We start from the raw sequence: 18360 nt of genomic DNA, 5'->3' as shown, positions 1-18360 counted from the left end.
CCATTGGCGGCTTCTTAGAAAGAGAATAACATAATCACAGTGACACTTGAGGGAAATGGTTTTCTTTGCTTTGGATAAGGAAACCCAAAAAGGATAAACAAAGTCTAGCTCAAGATAAATAATCTTCAGTGACAAAAAGAATCAATTCATACTATTCTAATTTCCCCAACCTGAACTTCCCTTTCTAAATGTACATGAATTCGAGAGGAGAAGATTGTCCTAAAGAATGTGCCTGTTTATTTAATTAGGATAAACAAACCTGAGCCAATACAATTCATGTGGTGATTGGCTGAAGCTACAAAACTGACAAGGAGGAAAGAAAAAAAAACTTTTGAAAAACAAATACAGACTGAACCTAATGCTTCCTCATTTTCATTAGGAAAAAAAATTGAGAAATCTAAAGAAACAGATGAGCAAGAAAGCACTTTAAAAAAAATGAGTCACCTATTGACACATTCAGGATGAGAAACTATATAAACATCCCAGACTGGATCAGCAATTACTGCACCAACCATAGGGCTGCAAATGGTAGTTTCTTGACAGCAATCATGCATTACTACTCCACATTGTGCACCCTGAGTCTTTTGACATGCTGCCTTGCTTTTCCACTGCCCCGGGAAGCTGGAAAAATGAATGACCAACAATGGGGGAAAGCACAGGTAGGTACCTGCATTTTCTTTCCTGAGCCTCTATTAATTCAAGGGAGATTCTACTTAGCATATTTGTACCTAGATGCTCTTTTAGCTCCATTTAGCAGTACTATTTGTCCTGTTACATTTCTTTGCATAGAAGACAGTGTTTGATCTGTTGGGCGTTGTTTCCTTTAATACTACAGTCCACAAAACTATAATTTTAATGATAAATAAGCCAAAATTTATTTTATCACAGCTTTCTACTTAGAAGATAGATTGGCACAGCTTGTCCAAAATTGATTGAAAGTCATTAAGACCCATCTTTGAATCCTCCTGGGCCTCAGGAGTTGGGTTGTCATAGAACTGTTAAGGGAAGCCAGGATTGTAGCTCAGGAGAGTAAAATCTATATTAATTTAAGGAAAATTTTAGTGTCAAAGAAAAAGTATTCATTAGAGAACCAGCACAATATAGTGAGCAAAGAGCCATTCTCAGAAGTGTGTCTCATATCCAACACACAATGGTTGTGTGACGTTTGGCAAGTCACTTAATGTTCTAAGCAATTCTAAGCAAGACTATAGGCTGCAAAGAAGGGGCCAACTTGCTTTGATAAAGGGAATTTCCTTACCCAGGAGTTCTCCCCAATACCGGTGAAATCATAGGTCCAGACCATATCCTATCAATAAAAATTAAATACTCCTCCCTTTACTAGGAGATCCAGTGACAATGGTCTCCTTGTTGTTCCTCAGACCCAACATTCCATCTTCTGACTCCAAGTATTTTCACTGCCTGTCCCTCATGCCTAGAGCTAACTCTCCTCCCCTCTTCTCTCTCTCTCTCTCTCTCTCTCTCTCTCTCTCTCTCTCTCTCTCTCTCTTCTCTCTCTCTCTGTCTCTCTCCTCTCTCTCTCTCTGTGTCTCTGTCTCTCTCTCTCTCTCTCTTCCTCTTCTCTCCCTCTCTCCCCCTTTCTCTCCCTCTCTTCTTCTTTCCTTCTCTCCCTCTCTTTCTCCTTCTCTCCCTCTGTCCCTCCCTCTCTCTCTCTCTCTCTCTCTCTCTCTCTCTCTCTTCTCTCCTTCTCCCTCTCTCTCTCTCTCTCTCTGAGTCTCTCCCTCTCTCACTCCCTCTCTCTCTCTCTCTCTCTGAGTCTCTCCCTCTCTCACTTCCTCTCTCTCTCTCTCTCTCTCTCTCTCTCTCTCTCTCTCTCTCTCTCTTCTCTCTCTCTGTCTCTCTCCTCTCTCTCTCTCTCTTTCTCTCACCCCACCCCCATCTCTGATTCTTGGCTTCCCTGACTTCCTTTAAGACCCAGATAAAATCTCACTTCTACAAGAGGCCTTTGTCAATCCCTCTTAATACTAGTGCCTTCTCTCTGCTGATTATTTCTAATATATCATATACGTGTGCATATATGTACACATAGTGTATATGTGTGTGTTTGTATGAAGTTGTCTGCACGTTGTCTCTCTCTTTAAGATCAGGGATTATTTTTTGCCTTTCTTTGTAACCCCAGTGCTTAGCACAATGCCTGGCACATAATAGGTGCTTTATCTTAAATGCTTATTGACTGACTTACTGACTGAAAAGTGTCTGAGGCCAGATCTGAATTCCAGTCTTCCTAACTCCAGGTTGAGTGCATTAGCACCTAAGTAATAATAAACTATTAGCCTCTGATTTAATGAACAAAAACTATCATCCCTCATTTTTCTTATAGCATAATGGAAAAAGTACTGAGTCTGGAGTCAGAAGATCTGGGTTCAAGTCCTGGCCCTATCTTGTAGTTTTGTATGGTCTTGGGAAAGTCATATCACTTTTGAGATTTAATGGGGATAATTAAACTTACCTTACTTCATAGGACTGTTGTGAGGATCAAATGAGATCATACATGGGAAAATATTTTTTTAATTATAAATTGCTATGTAAATGTAAGGCATGATTACCAATGTATAGCAGCATGTAAGTTTTTAAAAATATTGATATCATTGCAAATGCTCTTGATGGAGAAAAAGACGGAGAGGAGGGAATCCTAGGGGGCTCCTCGTTTGGATCCAAAAGCATATGCTCTCAGTGACTTAGAACTTGTAGAGAAACCCTGGAATCAATGAATTCCCCTAAAGGTACTCTGGAAACTTAGTGCCAGTTGGGGGTCACATCAATCTCATCTCAAGAGATCTGTGGGCTATAGTAAGTGTCTCTTAACCACCTCAATTAAGGAGAGTTAAGAGACACTTTGGGGTGGTCATACCTCAATAACTTCGGGGTGGTCCTGAAGGCTGAGAGATGTATGGGTAAGAAACCCAGCACAGAATCATAAAATCTCAGAGGGGACCTCAGAATCCTCCATTCCACCATGTACCCTCTATGATACTCAGACTTTGTTTAAAGACCTCTAGCTACGTACAACTCACCCTTCCCCCCCTCCCTGCCCCAAGCAGCCAATTCTTTTTTGGGTCATTCTAATAATTAGAAAGTTTTTTCTTACATCAAACCTAAACTTGCCTTCCTACAGTTTCCACTCATTCTTCTTACTCTCTGGGGCAAAGCAGAATAAATCTAATCCCTCTAAAAAGTCAAAGGTGCTAAATAAATGTAAGTTTTATTGTTATTATTATTATTAACCATAAAGTAGGCAGACAATTTTCAGCCACTTGTAAAACAGGGAAATGAATCAAAATTGTATTCTGCAAATATATATAGATATACAAATGTAGCTATGTAAGTTGTATTTTTTTTTAAATCTATGTAGCTTTATAAATTAAATTAATAAATCTCAAGAGGGATTGGGGAAAAGTTTTGGGGGTTTTTTGTGGAGGCCATGTTATTATTATGTCCTGTGGGTGCCTAAGGGGTGAAATAAACTATTTTGTTGGTTGGTTTTTAAATCAGTAATTTATTCATTATCTAATAGGCAACTCCCAATAGGAAGGAAAAACATAATAATTTTTATCAAATCCTGGATTTTTAAAGCAAATAGCTTTTCCTTACTCCTCTTAGTGAACTAGGATTTGGGGGCAATGACCAGCTGGGCAGCTTGTCTTAAAAAGGACAAGAAATAGTTAAAAATTGCTTTCATCCTCCATAACAGGAATACCTCAAGAATTTCTATTCATATGATCCGGAAGCACGAATAAACAATTTAGAAGACAAAATAAAAGAAATGCAAAAATTCTTTGGCCTACCACAAACAGGAATTTTAAATACCAACACCATGGAAATAATTCAGAAACCTAGATGTGGGGTACCTGATGTTGGAGAATACAGTTTTTTTCCTGAGAGACCTAAATGGCTTTCCAAAGTAGTGACCTACAGGTTAGTTACACTTTAGTTCATTTTTGCAAAGCAATAAAAACTATTGTATAAGGTATCAAATATAGCTTTCTTGTCTGGCTACCAGGGTCGTCTCTTATACTGAAGACATGCCTCGATCAACAGTGGATCATTTAGTAGAGAAGGCTCTTGACATGTGGAGTAAAGCTTCAACACTGACCTTCAAGAAAGTGAGGAATGGAAATGCAGATATTATCATTGGTTTTGCCAGAGGAGGTAAGGCTGATCCTTTTAAGCAAATCCATTTTTTTTCCAGTTTTATAATGAACTTGATCGACATCAACAAATACAATCATTTCCATACATAAAGAACAGAAGAGAATTTCATGTGAAATTACGCATCTCAAATACATTTGGCTATTTTTTAAAGATAGCATCAATTTAACACTAATTAAAATACTGTCATGCTTGCCTGTGATTTTTTCCTGAACTTCCTTTTTTTCTACTGTGCATATTTTCTCAATGTTTCATTAAGATTTTTAAAAAAAATTTGTCATCACTCTCATAATTCTCCTACTATCCTGAAATAGACAACAAATCAATATTTTAAACATTTTCAGAAACTATGTTATGTTCCTAAATGTTATTATAACATTGAGAAACCACTGCTGGTTCAATGCAGGCTAGGGTACAAAGTCTACTCTACCTACCTAAGAAACCCCTATGCCCTAAACCCAGGCACATAGTCAAAACCAATTTAGATCCTGGGGGAATCTGATTTTTTTTTTTGGCTAGGCAATGGGGTTAAGTGACTTTCCCAAGGTCACACAGATAGTAAGTGTTAAGTGTCTGAGGCCAGATTTGAACTCAGGACCTCCTGACTTCAGGGCTGGTGCTCTATCCACTGTGCCACCTAGCTGCCTGGGAGTCTGATTTCAAAGTAGAAAGAGACTATGCTTCCTTTTTTCACATTCTTTTTTTTTTAACCCCAACTCTAGGGTCCTGGGGATAATTTACATATGGCTTAGGGTTAGCCTCAGATATAGGGTTTCCCCATGACAGGAAAGCAGAAGGGTATTAAATGTACAATAAGAATCAGGTTTTCGATAGGTATTCATTTCCTTCACACAAAAGTAATGCTAAAACAAATGCACATTGACAGTAAGATTTGAGTTAGACAAGCAGCAGGGCTAACTATCATATCCAGCCAAAAAGTTGATACTTAAAACCATGTCAAACTAAAGCAGTTTGTGGACTGCTGATTAAGGCTTTTACATTGGCTCTGCACTGTCCAAACAACTACTAGTACATGACTTCTGACAAAATAGGACACTCTTGGACTGATACTCTTGTTGGGGGTCTTCTTCTTCAAGAACACTAAAGAAATTGCTGGGAACTACTCCTCTTGCCACCATTCAGCTCTGACCAAAACGACTCAGATCTCTCAGACCACCAAGGTTTCCTATAAGCTCACATGTTCATGTAGGGGTAGATATTCATTCACCTAAAACCAGGAAAGAAAAATACAACAAACACAAAAGTGGAAAAAACAGACAAGACCCCAGACACAAGTTCACTTAGTTGAGTCTGCAAGCATTAGTTACCCATGTGGTTGAGGTCACCCGGATGCTGGAATAAACAAGGGCCACTCTTTCTCACCCCTGATTGGAAGTCTCGGAATTACATGATGCTATATGGACAGTCAAAGAGAAAGGGAGAAGAAAGAAAGAGAAAAGAGAGAGGAAGAGAAACAGAAACAGGGAGACAGAGGGAGGGAGAGAGGAAAGAAGGTGTCCCCTCTTTTAACTCTCAGTATCCCATCACTCCCCAGTCCCTGTCACAGCCAGGAAGGGGAATGAAGTTGACATGCAGGGTTTGTCATGTTATACCAAAATGCCACATCCTTTCAGTGCTGGATACATGACATGACCAGCAGCATCCAGGAACACCATCACATTCAATGCACCCAAATATTGAGTCACACTCAGCTGGCCAAAAGCAAGCTAGGAATGTGTATGTATGTACATTTCTATAACCTACATTACATTCATAACTTTTCTGTTTTCTTAAATTATAATAACAGCCCTTCTGATCAGCAATTATGTTGTATTTTGACAGGCCCCAGGGAAAGAAAGTACATTGCTTGGCTAATGTATATTCTCATTATTTACAGATCGTAACTTTATAACTTATAGTTACAAAATTTATAACTTACAGTCATAAACTTACAATTATAAAATTTAATAGAGTTAACTGAGGCTAATAAATGTAAAGTGATTTTCCCAGAGTCATACAGGTAGTGTGTAGGAGAGGCAGGATTTGAATCCAGATCTTTGTGACTTCAATTCTAGCACTCTAGCAAATGAGACTATGTAAAACATTTTTTTTACCACAACATGCTATACAAATGTCAACTATTATTATATTATCCATTATACCATGATATCTCTTTATCAGTTCCAGGCCATTTAGTATCAACATTAAATGTGATTAATAACAAGAATTTTTAACACAAACAGGACTAAAAGATGTGTCACCCATACGCATAAATTGCTGATATGTGCTGGTCTCAAATGCTGCAAGTCAATCTAGATTCTTTAAGATTGAATGGTCTAGTCAATAAAATTAATGCATATATTGAGAGAGAACATAGAATGGTGGCTGGAGACACAATCACTCAGCCAAGGAGAGATGGATTTAAATTTTATCGCCCCCACATACAACTTGTATGACCCTGGGAAAGTCATTTAACCTCTGGAGGTAGTTTTCCATGCCTGTAGGTTAAGGAGAAAGTGCTGATTGAATAAGTCCTTCAACAGGAGCTCCCTATATCACAAAATCACAAAGCCATCCAAAAATATTTTTTAGTGTTTGTATTAGTTCCCTAGTTCACTTTGATAGCTACAGTATCAAAAAGATGAAGAAAGCTATTAATGATGTAATATTTGTGCTGCTCAATGGCCAAAATTTAATTCAGTATATATTTACTAATTACCTACTGTTTGCGGAGAACTATACTAGAAAATGGAGAAGTTACAAATTTCAGCTAAGACAAGGGTTCTTTTCTCATATAGCTTAATACAGCAATGACATAATACTATAATAAGAAATAACATGTGATAAGTACTAGGTGGCACAGTGAATTAGAGTACTGGGCCTGGAGTCAGGAAGACTCTTCCTGCTTTAACTCTGGTGTCAGACACTTACTAGCTGTGTGACCTTAGGTAAGTCATTTAATTCTGTTTGCCTCGGTTCCTCATCTGTAAAATAAGCTAGAGAAGGAAATGGCAAACACTTTAGTATCTTTGCCAAGAAAACCCCAAATGGGGTCACATAATACATAATAATTACATATAATGCATTAAAACGTATATGTGCCAAGTGCCGTGTTAAGCGCTTTACAAATATGTCATAAGATTCTCACAATAACCCTAGGTTCTATTATTATCTCCATTTTACAGTTCAGAAAACTGAGGTTTAAGTGACTGGCCTAAGATCACATAGTTAGTAAGTGTTGGAGGCTAGATTTAAACTTGTCTGCCTGACTCCCACCCAACTCTCTAGCCACCAAGATCTCCTAGCTGCCTATGTTTTTTTAATGATTTGTTAGATTGAAAGGGGAGGCAAAGTTGTCTCTGAATGAAGGAATCAAGAGAAGACTTCATAGATGAGGTAGCATTTAAATGCTTGCCCTAACTCACCAATTCTCTAAATTATTTCCAGTCAATATTGGTAATAATTTATAGTCCTTTTATCCCCCAATGAGTCTGGGAAATAGATTAGCAAGTAAGGCATTTCAGGAGCACTGGACTGAGAAACAGCACCTGTGCTTGAATCTCAACTCTAGTACTCATGCCAGCTATCCTCAGGCAAGTCATTTCCCCAATCTGGGTCTTAGTTCTCTTAGCCTTAAGATTAGAGGATTAGATTAGATAATCTGTAAAATTTTGTGATTCTGTGAACTTTGTGCCAAATGATGCTCTAGTAATCTAAAAGTATAAATATGCTTCACAAAGAACTCAACTACTCTAAGGAAGATATTAGTCTAGTTGGAGCACCAAGTTCATATATGAAATGTACAAAAAGGAATATAAACCTACATACAAGACCATGTTGTATTTTCTTTCTGAGGAAAAAAAAAAGGATAGCATAATAACCTTGTGTTTATATTCCATTGTTCTTTCCCCATCTCTGGCATTGTTCTACATGTCCAAATGTCAACAAAGTTCCTATATTCTATGTTGATCTGCTTGATGAGAAAACTATCACCTAATCAGTCAGATGGCACGGGGAATAAAACACTGGACCTGAAGTCAAGAAGAACTGAGATTAAAACTAGTCTCAGACACTTACTAGGTATATGACCCTGGGCAAGTCACTCAACCTCTGTCTGCCTCAGTTTCCTCAGCTGTAAAATGGGGATGACAATAGAACCTAACTTGCTGGATCACAAATGAGATAATATTTGTAAGGTGCTCAGTATGATGCCTGGCACATAGTAGATACTTAATAAATATTTATTCCCTCCACCCCTCCCTGATAACATATATAGCTTGTTGTAAAACCTGATATGTGCAACCAGCTGCTTGTGGGCAACCCTAACTGCTTATGACAAGATTCCTTTTTCTACTCATGAAATAATAATGGTAATAACTGCTTATGTTTACCTAACTATGCACACATACATATGTGTGTGTACCACCTAGCTGCCCCACATATATGTGGGTATGTATATACATACACACAGAGGTATCATATATCCCATTCTCATATATACACACACACAAATACACACACATACATATAGATAACATGCATCCTATTCTAATACATATATACACATATACATATATACATGCAGATAGACAGACAGACATACACACAAGTGTGTCTGTGTGTCTGTGTGTGTGTATGTGTGTGTGTGTATGGCAGCTAGTTGGCATGGTGGACAGAGTGCTTAGACTGGAGTCAGGAAACTCTGAGTTCAAATCTTGCCTCAAACACTTACTGTGTAACCCTGGGCAATCCCCCTTAAATTTTGTTTGCCTCAGTTTCCTCATCAGTAAAATGGAGAAAATAAAAAGTACCTACCTTTCAGGGTTGCTATGAGGATCAAGTGAGTTAATAATCATAAGGAACTTAGCATATTGCCTGGAACATAGTAAGCACTATCATCATTATTATGTGGATATAGATATAGAGAAGGAAATAGAGGTAGAGATTATAGATATACGTAGATATATGTGGATATGGATAGATATGAAGACAGATACAGATAAAGATATGGATAGATACAGATATATTTAACCCATGAAAAGCCAGCATGGTATAGTTGGTTAAGAGTTGGCCTCAGAGTCAGGAAGACCTGGGTTCAAGTCCTACTTTGCTTTTTCTTTGTTTTCCTAGAACTTAGCACAGTGCCTGGCACATAAGTGCTCGCTGAGGGTCTATTAATTGACTCATTAATTGATTGACATATACTGGCTATGTGAACAGGGCAAACCACTCAACCTCTAGACAGTGCCCAAAGCAGCTCCAAGACTATAGATTGCAGAGTAGCTGCTGGTCTGTATGGGGAAGGAACTCCCTGCCTAATATGATCACAAGTCTGGAGCAAAAACATAAAACACAAGACCACTCTTAGAAGGAGGTAGGGTAGGTAGGTTGTGTGCTCACTTCACAGGTGAGAAGATAGATATGAAACATGAAATGTGAAATCAGGGTCATACAACTAATAAAGGATAGAAGCAAGGAATCATATTCAGACCATAGAATTGGGAAATCATAGATTCAGAACTGGACGGGACCTAAAAGTCATCGATTTAGCTTCCTTATTTTACAAATGAAGTAACTAAGGCTCAATTCTAGGGATCACCCAATTCTACCAGGCTGCCTCTGGTCTTCAGGCTTTAAGCTCAATGCCCACTCTACTATCCCACATTTGAGTCTCTAACTACATAGATTCAATCGTTGGAATATTCCCATAGTTTAAAAAAAAAACATAGTTTAATACTAATTCCTGTATTGTTAGGCAGGCCAATGACTGTTGGATTTTTTTCCTTAGTCCATGGGGACTTCAGTCCATTTGATGGACCAGGAGGAATCCTGGCTCATGCATTTGCACCAGGAACAGGAATAGGAGGAGATGCTCACTTTGACAATGATGAACAATGGAGTGATGGCAGCAAAATAGGTAATGGTTTTCAATGTTCCTGACTACCTAAGGTAGAAAACCTGAAGGCAAAATGTTTCACTGGGTATCTAGAATGTGCCATTTAAATTTGAAAATGGGAAAGTTAGGATATTAATAGATAGGTTAAACTTTAAGCTTCCTCATTTACACTATGACTATTACAGGAGTGGGAGAGAGGTATCATATAACCTATTCCTAAAATATATCCTATATTACAATATATCCTACAATCCTACTATATATGTATACATATATATGTGTGTGTGTGTATATATATATATATATACACACACACACACATATATATATAATATATCTTACAATCATTTAAGTGCTTACAATGTGTCAGGATGTGGGCAAGGGACTGGGTGATACAAAGACAAAAAATGGTATAGTCTCTTGTCCTCAAGGTGCTTACCCTCTCCTAGATGGGATGGGAGTGGGCTCTAACATGTAACAAATAAGAAGGGAGCTCAGTAGCAGGAACCTTGGGTTTGACATGTTATAGGAAGTCATAGCACTTCACAGTAGCGAAAGCCAGTGAAACTTCACCATGTAAACCCAGATCTGAAGAAATGTAGAGCTGCTGTTAATTTTCCCCAACCTGCCCCACTATTTAGGTGTCCCTGCATATCAAGTAATCAACTCTCAGACAAAGACAAGGTGGTCTCAGTTCCGATGTCTCCCTTTAACCTTTCAATCTAACTGGCTCACACCTTGACACAGGGTGAAAGGAAAGAAGTAAATTTTTATTTTTATTGAAATATCTTTCCTAGAAGCTGCCTGAAGTTTTATTCAGGCAATTCAGTTACCAAATTGAATGTTCTGGGGTACTCAACGTACTTAAACTTTTTTTTTCTAGCTTCCTGAAACAAGGCTGTATGAGAAATAAATCAATTTGTTGCTATTATTTAGTCATTTTTCAGTCATTCCAGACTCTCCATGACCCCATTTGGGGTTTTCTTGTCAAAGATACTGAAGTAGTTTTCCATTTTCTTCTCTAGCTCATTTTAACAGATGAGGAAAGTGAGACAAACAGGGTTAGTGAGAAAAGGCAAAAAACCCAAACAACATTTACTGCAGCTCCCACTCCACCCCACTTTCCCTCCAAATCCACCCTCAAACTCTGTTAAAAATTTAAAAATATGTATCTACACTGCAAATCATTGAGAATTATATTTGAGATGTTCTTGAATTGTAATAATTTAACATAATGCTGTAGTTGTAATAATAATGATTTTGTAATAATATAATGTCCCTTCTTTGATTGTAGGAATTAACTTTTTATTTACTGCTACTCATGAACTTGGCCATTCCTTGGGGCTAGGTCATTCTTCTGACCCTGAAGCTGTGATGTACCCTACCTACAGTTATAAAAACCCAGAGGACTTCAGTCTGTCAGAGGATGATATCAGAGGGATTCAGAAACTTTATGGTAAGGTTGAGGATTTTCAACACAAAATTTCATATTTGTCAGGATTTTAGAGCAATTTTCATGACAGGCTTGAAGAGGAAAAGCTGGGAAATTTGCATCCATTTGGAAAGTAAACACTACAACCTGAGGTGTTTTTGTTTAATTATTGAAACCATAGATTTTATAACCTTACAAAACCATTTTCTTTTACCTCAAGTGACTGATTCATAATGCTCACTAAATGAATATTTTGATCATTTAATGAGATTAAAACATCTCACTGATGAAATCAATAATAGCTCACCTTTACATAGAATTTTGCTCAGAACACTGTAAATAATGTCATTTTCACAGAAACTCAGGGAAACTTTCTACCTTTCCAGTCCTCTTACACCATATTTTCCTCTGTGTACTCTGTGACCCAACACCCCTTTGCTGACTCCAGGCATTTTATTAGCTGTTCTCCGACCCTAGAATGCTCTTCTTCCTCATCTCCTTCTCCTAGCTTCCCTGACTTCATTCAAGTCTCAAAGTTCCATCTTCTTTCTCGGTCCTCTTTAATCTGAATGCCTTCCTTTGCAGATTATTTCTAATTTATCCTGCGTATAAGTTGTTTATACATAATTGTTTGTATGTTGTCTCCCCCATTAAACTGTGGGCTCTGTGAGCTCAGGCACTGTTTTTTGCCTTTCTTTTTATCCCCTGCACTTAGCACAGTGCCAGATAGTAGGCCCCTAATAAATGGTATCTGACCAAGTGACTGACAGTTCAAAGTTACCTGGAAGCCACCTAGTCCCACTCATACCTGAAGAAGGAGTCCCAACAAGTGCTCTTCCTGCCTCCACCTTCCTAGGCCTCCCGTGGCAGCCCATTCCAATTACGGATAGCTCTGTTAGAAGCTTTTCATTCCATCAGACTTAAATCTGCTCTTTATAATCTTTCACCCATTGTTCCTGGTCTTTGACCCTCTGAAGCCAAGCTAAACAAGTCTTGACAGTCCTTCAAATATAACCATCAATTCTTTCTTCCATGCTAAATATTCCCAGTCCCTTTCACCAAGCATGGTCTGCAGGTCACTTATCGTCTTGATCACCCTCCTCTGGCTATGCTTCAACATGTCAATGTTCTCCCTAAAAAGTTGTATCCAAAACTAAATACAATTTCAACATGTCCTAACCAAAGTAGAATACAGCAGAATTTAACCTCCCTCATTCTAGACACGGTGCCTCTCAATTACCCTAAAATAGCATTATCTCTTTTCACAGCTTTGTTGCCCCATTGAACCATATTGACCTTGTTGTTCAGTTGTTGTTCAGTTGTGTCCAGCTCTTAATGTCTCCATTTCTTGGCAGAGATACTGGAGTCATTTGTCATTTCTTTCTCCAGATGATTTTATACATGAGGAAACTAAGGCAAGCAAGGTTAAGTGAATTGCCCATGATCACACAGCTATTAAGTGTCTGAGTCCAGATTTGAATTCAGGAAGATGAGTTTTCCTGACTCCAGGCCCAGCACTCTATCCACTACTTGACGTAGCTGCCCCTATTTAGCCCGGTAAATCCCCCAGATCTTTTTCACATGAACTATTGCTTAGCCTTGCCTCCTCTACCTTATTTATGCTTTTGAAACCACTTCTTTGGTGCCACTTTAACTAGATAGAAATTTTCCATAACAAGATTTGCATTTCCACTGATTAAAAACAATGTCCTCTTTTCTCTCTATGTGCATATTCCCCTATTCAGAGTGTCCAGAATTTATGCCATCACACCCATCCTTGGCTCCAAATCTGGATCGATCAAGTTTATGACAAGCTTTGTAGAATGCTCCCTTTCTTGTGGTACATTTGGTTAACCTCCTCAATAGTGGATCCAGAAGGCAGATTTTTTTTTAACCCAAATGAAAAACTCTACTTGTATCACCATTAAAGTTTATCCTAGGAGATTCAACCTCATTGCCTATCAAGATCCTTCTAATCCTTGTGCTATGGTCCAAAGTGTTAGTTATCCCTCCCTGCTTTGTGACATGAGCAAATTGAAAACCATGCCAGGTAGTCCTCACCTCCAAGTCACAGATAGACAGTTTGAACAAAATAAGAAAAGATGCATGAGTATTTCCACTAGAGAACTCTCTTCAAGTTGACATTCATCTCTTTATCCATCCATCAATGGGTTCAGTGATTCAAACACCTACAAATTTACCAGACTACACTATCTCCTACCCTATGTCTCCTCAAATGTTTTGCTGAAATATTATTATACTATATTTTCAACATTCTTCTTATATAACAATAATAAGAATAAGAATAACAAGCATTTGCATAATGCTATAAGGTTTATAAAGCACTTTACTAATGTGATTTGATTTGATCCTCTCAATGACCCTAGGAAGTAGATGCTATTATTATTCATATTTTACAGATGAGAAAACTGAAGCAGACAAAGGATAAGAGATTTTCCCAGGCCCATATAGCTAGCACACATATGAATTAGGATTTGAATTCAGGTCTTCTTGGCTTCAAGTCCAACATGCTATCCACTGAGTCACCTAGCTGCCTCTTTAGATGTACCAGTTGGATTATTCTGTCAAAAAAGGGACTGGGGGGCAGCTAAGTGACACAGTGGATAGAGCACTGGCCCTGGAGTCAGGAGGACCTGAGTTCAAATCCGGCCTCAGACATATGACACTTACTAGCTGTGTGACCCTGAGCAAGTCACTTAATCCCATTGCCTAGACCAAAAAAAAAAATCTGATTATTCTTTGCCCCCCTTTAGGGGCAACTAGGATGGTGCAGTAGATAGATCTCAGGCCTTGGAGTCAAGAGAAACTGGGTTCAAATCTGGCCTCAGACACTTGACACTTACTAGCTATGTGACCCTGAACAAATCACTTAACCCCGATTGCCTCACCAAAAAAAAAAGGGGGGGGGGGACTGGGGTTAGTCTGGTATGACCTCTCCTAGATAAAACCATTCTGGTTCCTAATGATCAGCCCTTCCCTTTCTAGATGCTAATGATAACAACAACAATAGGAGCAGCAGCAAAAATACATACATTCTAGAATTTTGCTAGGAAATGAAGGCAGCCAACCTCACTTTGCAAATGAGGAAATTATGACTTAGATTAAGTAATTTACCCAATGTTACACAACGAGCAACTATTAGAGCTACAACTTGAACCCAGATCTTCTGAGTCTTCATCCAGGTCACTTTCCATTATACCACATTGCCTCTCCTTGTGTTTATGGCAGACATATATTCCTCTACTAGCCTGTGAAACAGCAAGAAAGCAACAGTTACTAAGTGCCTACTGTGCCCCAGTATTGTGCCAAGAGCGGGGATACAAAGAAAGCCCAAAAAACAGTTTGCGAGCTCAAGGAGCTCACAGAAGGATAAGGAGACAACTTAACACACAACTATGTACAAACAGGATAGAGACAGAACAAAAAGGGGGTAGTTCACAGGGAAGGCATTAAGAATAAAGAGGACAGGGGGTGGCTAGGTGGTGCAGTAGATAGAGCACCAGCCCTGCAGTCAGGAAGACCAAAAAACTCCTGGAGTCAGGAATTCAAATCCAGCCTCAGACACATGACACTCACTAGCTGTGGGACCCTGGGCAAGTCAGTTAACCCCAATTGCCAAAAAAGAAAAAAAAAGAATAAAGAAGACAGGTAAAGGCTTCCAGCAGAAAGTGAGACTCTAGCTGAGACCTGAAGGAAGCCTAGGATGTAAAGAGGCAGAGATGAGAAAGAAGAGAGTCATGATATGGGAAACAGCCAGTGAAAATGTTCACAGTTAGGAGATGGAGTGTCATTGTGCAGAACAATGAGGAGGCCAAACTGCAGAGTATATAGAAGGGAGTAAGACACAGAAGACTGAAAAGGGAAGGTAGGAAGGAAGCAGGTTATGCAGGGCTTTAATAGCCAAACAGAAAGTTTTATATTTGTTCCTGGAGGCAATAGGGAGCCACTGGATTTTATTAAACAGGGGTGTGACAAGGAGCAGCCAGGTGGTACAGTGGATAGAGCTACAGGCATGGGGAAATCCAAGAAGACTCATTTTCCTGAGTTCAAATCCAGCCTCAGACACTTACTAGCTGTGTGACCCTGGGCAAGTCACTTAACCCTGTTTACCTCAGTTTCCTCATCCATAAAGTAAGCTAGAGAAGGAAATGGCAAATGATTCCAGTATCTTTGCCAAGAAAACCCCAAATGTGGTCATGAAGAGTCAGACACAACTAAACAACAAATGTTCAAACAGCTTTTTAGAAAGGTCAATTTGAGAGCTGAGTAGAGGATAGACTGGAGTAGAGAGAGACATGAAACAGAAGGTGAAAATAACTGTGCCTACCTATACCCTAATTGTTCTCCTCTGTCCAGCTACTATAGAAAATTCAGCAGGACTGGTTCCTCCAACATGTTGGGTGAATGCCCTATCGTGAATGTATAGGCTATGGACAAGAATCACATAGAATGGACAAGCTTGGATGGTTTGCAATCAGAAAGAACATCTAAATCAGTGAAATCACAAATCCAGTTAAGTTGGAATTTAAGAGTTTCGAGCCACGACCTCTCCCTTCACTATCTACTCCCAAGCAGTATATTTGTTCCAATCCAATCTCTCCCAGTCTCTCAAGGATTCTGTTCTAAATTGTTAGAAATGGACAAACTGCCAATTTTGTGGTGGGACATAAGTGTGTAGGCATAGGACAACTGACCGTGTTGAGATTGGTGACAAGATAGATAGGCCTTTCAAAAAGCCTATGTGTATTGCCAGATTCACGACACTAAGCCGGATGAACCACAGGCCTCCCTGGTCTGAAAAACCCCTAGTTTTTGTCTTTGTGATTTTTTTTCTTTGTGTTTTACACAATGTCATAATATTCTCTTCTATTCTCTCAACAGGAAAGAGAAGATAATTTCAGAACAATTATAAACTTAACAGAAAAATACACATTCAACAGACTCTACTACATTCCTGCTCTATCCAAATGTTATTTTATCATGAAATCCTATAATAATTGCAATGCTTTAAAATGAATGGCTTTATATGGAAATCAAGGACTAAGACATGAAAGCACAGTGTTTTATTTCATTAATTCATTGATTTTATTCAGCAAACATTCATTAAGAGCCTACTAGGAACAAAGTCCACTAAGAACTTGAGCCACAGCTTGCCCACATCATCAGGGATGACTGGACTCATTGTTTTTATTCACGTTCACATAGTCCTGTGATTGGTAACAACATCAGAGCTTCCGATCCTCAGATCCTTGTCATATCTGAAGCAGAAGCAACACAATCACAACTGAGTTGGCTTGAGCCCAGAACAAGGGCAGGTTTGTCTTAGAACAGAATCCTACATCTGAGGCCCTGGCTGGATAAGTGACTTGCTCCAAATCACACAGCAGTCTGGTTAAAGAACTAGAAATAGACCTTAGGTGTCCCAAATCCTAGCCTAAATGTTGTTTCTACCACACTACTCCCCCACCTCACTTTCTTGAATGCACAGGGGGCACCCAATTCTCTGCCACATATGCATCTGCCAAATGGTGATATTGAACTCTGCTTAGGCAGGAATTCCAAATTTTTCTTTTACTCCCAGAAAAATCTACATCCTCCTCAGAAGTAATCACCAATTCACCATGGGCATATAAAAATTTTTGCCAAACAAGTAGAAAAGAAAGTCAATTCCTTTCATTTTATAGCCATTGCCCTTGGAAATCTGACCAAAAAAAATGTATGTAGACCGACCAGTTTGGGGAGTTCTTTGTTAGTTTGTCACAGAAGCATGCCAGAGATCGATTAGATAATCTCTAATGCCCTTTTGTGCTTCCAGGGCTATGTCCTAGGAAGTATGATTGGAAGCTCCTAGACTACAATAAGTGAGGATATCACAGTGGGCATCCATTGTGAGCACTAAAAGTAACAGAATTCCAAGCACTACATAAAAGTTTTTAAATTATTTAGTTTGCATAAAAAAACCAGACATGAAAAAGAAGGGAAGGAGCAGGGCCAGATTTACTCATGGACTAGATGGTCACATTCTTGATTCTGGTGTACTCCCTCAATATCAATCACCAGTGATTAATGTTCCATTTGTCAATGCCAGTAAATATCACTCTAGTATCATTTAACCAGTTGATAACTCTTCAATAAGCAACTAACATCAATTAGCTTTTCAAAATTTTTTTATTCATTTTGAATTTAAATACAAAAAGACAAAAAAAAATTTCATTACACAGCACAACACAAAAAAAGAATTCAATATGAACCACAAATCTGTTTCACACTGTTTACTTTTTTTAAAAAAACTATGTAATAAATACTGCACGTTGTTTTTAAAACTAGTCTACTTTTCCATGCTTCCTTCTGAGTTTTCTTTTGTTCTCTACAGTGTATTTTTTTTCTCCCTCCATTCCCACTCCACACTAGAAAAGGCCACCATTTGGCACAGACATGCATGTATGTGTGTGTACATATATGTGTGCATGCGTATTGTGTATATATACATATAGATATGTAGATATGTGTATGAATGTGTGTGTGTATATACCTATATATGTAAAATCATACTATACATATTTCTATTTATCAGTTCTTTCTCTGGAGGTAGATAGCATCTTCCCTCATAGGTCCTTTGTAGTTGATTTGAGGATTTATAATACTCAAAATATAATTTATAATATTTACAATTTATAGATTATAGATAGAATTTATAATAATCAAATTATATAATACTCAAAGTATAATTTATAATACTCAAAATAGCTTAGCTGTTTATAGTTGTTCTTCGAACAATATTGCTGTTACTGTTATACAGCATTCTTTTGGTAATGTTCATTTTACTCTTCATTATTTCATGTAA

General features: G+C 38.3%; 1 protein-coding gene across 1 annotated transcript; it reads left to right on the top strand.

Annotated features, from left to right (window-relative positions):
- The first annotated feature begins 396 nt into the window (after positions 1–396).
- Positions 397–17842, top strand: MMP7 (matrix metallopeptidase 7). Its single transcript, XM_020996145.2, has 6 exons — positions 397–659; positions 3710–3933; positions 4019–4167; positions 9956–10084; positions 11358–11519; positions 16398–17842. Exons 1-6 carry the CDS (start codon positions 462–464, stop codon positions 16409–16411), a joined length of 876 nt encoding a protein of 291 aa, XP_020851804.1. The 5' UTR covers positions 397–461; the 3' UTR covers positions 16412–17842.
- The last annotated feature ends 518 nt before the right edge of the window (positions 17843–18360 follow it).

The sequence above is a fragment of the Phascolarctos cinereus genome, unplaced genomic scaffold, assembly GCF_003287225.1.
Source record: "Phascolarctos cinereus isolate Bilbo 61053 unplaced genomic scaffold, phaCin_HiC Scaffold_726;HRSCAF=1367, whole genome shotgun sequence".
Lineage (NCBI taxonomy): Eukaryota > Metazoa > Chordata > Mammalia > Diprotodontia > Phascolarctidae > Phascolarctos > Phascolarctos cinereus.
Note: the sequence above shows the minus strand (reverse complement) of the source record. Positions and strands in the feature narration are given on the sequence as shown.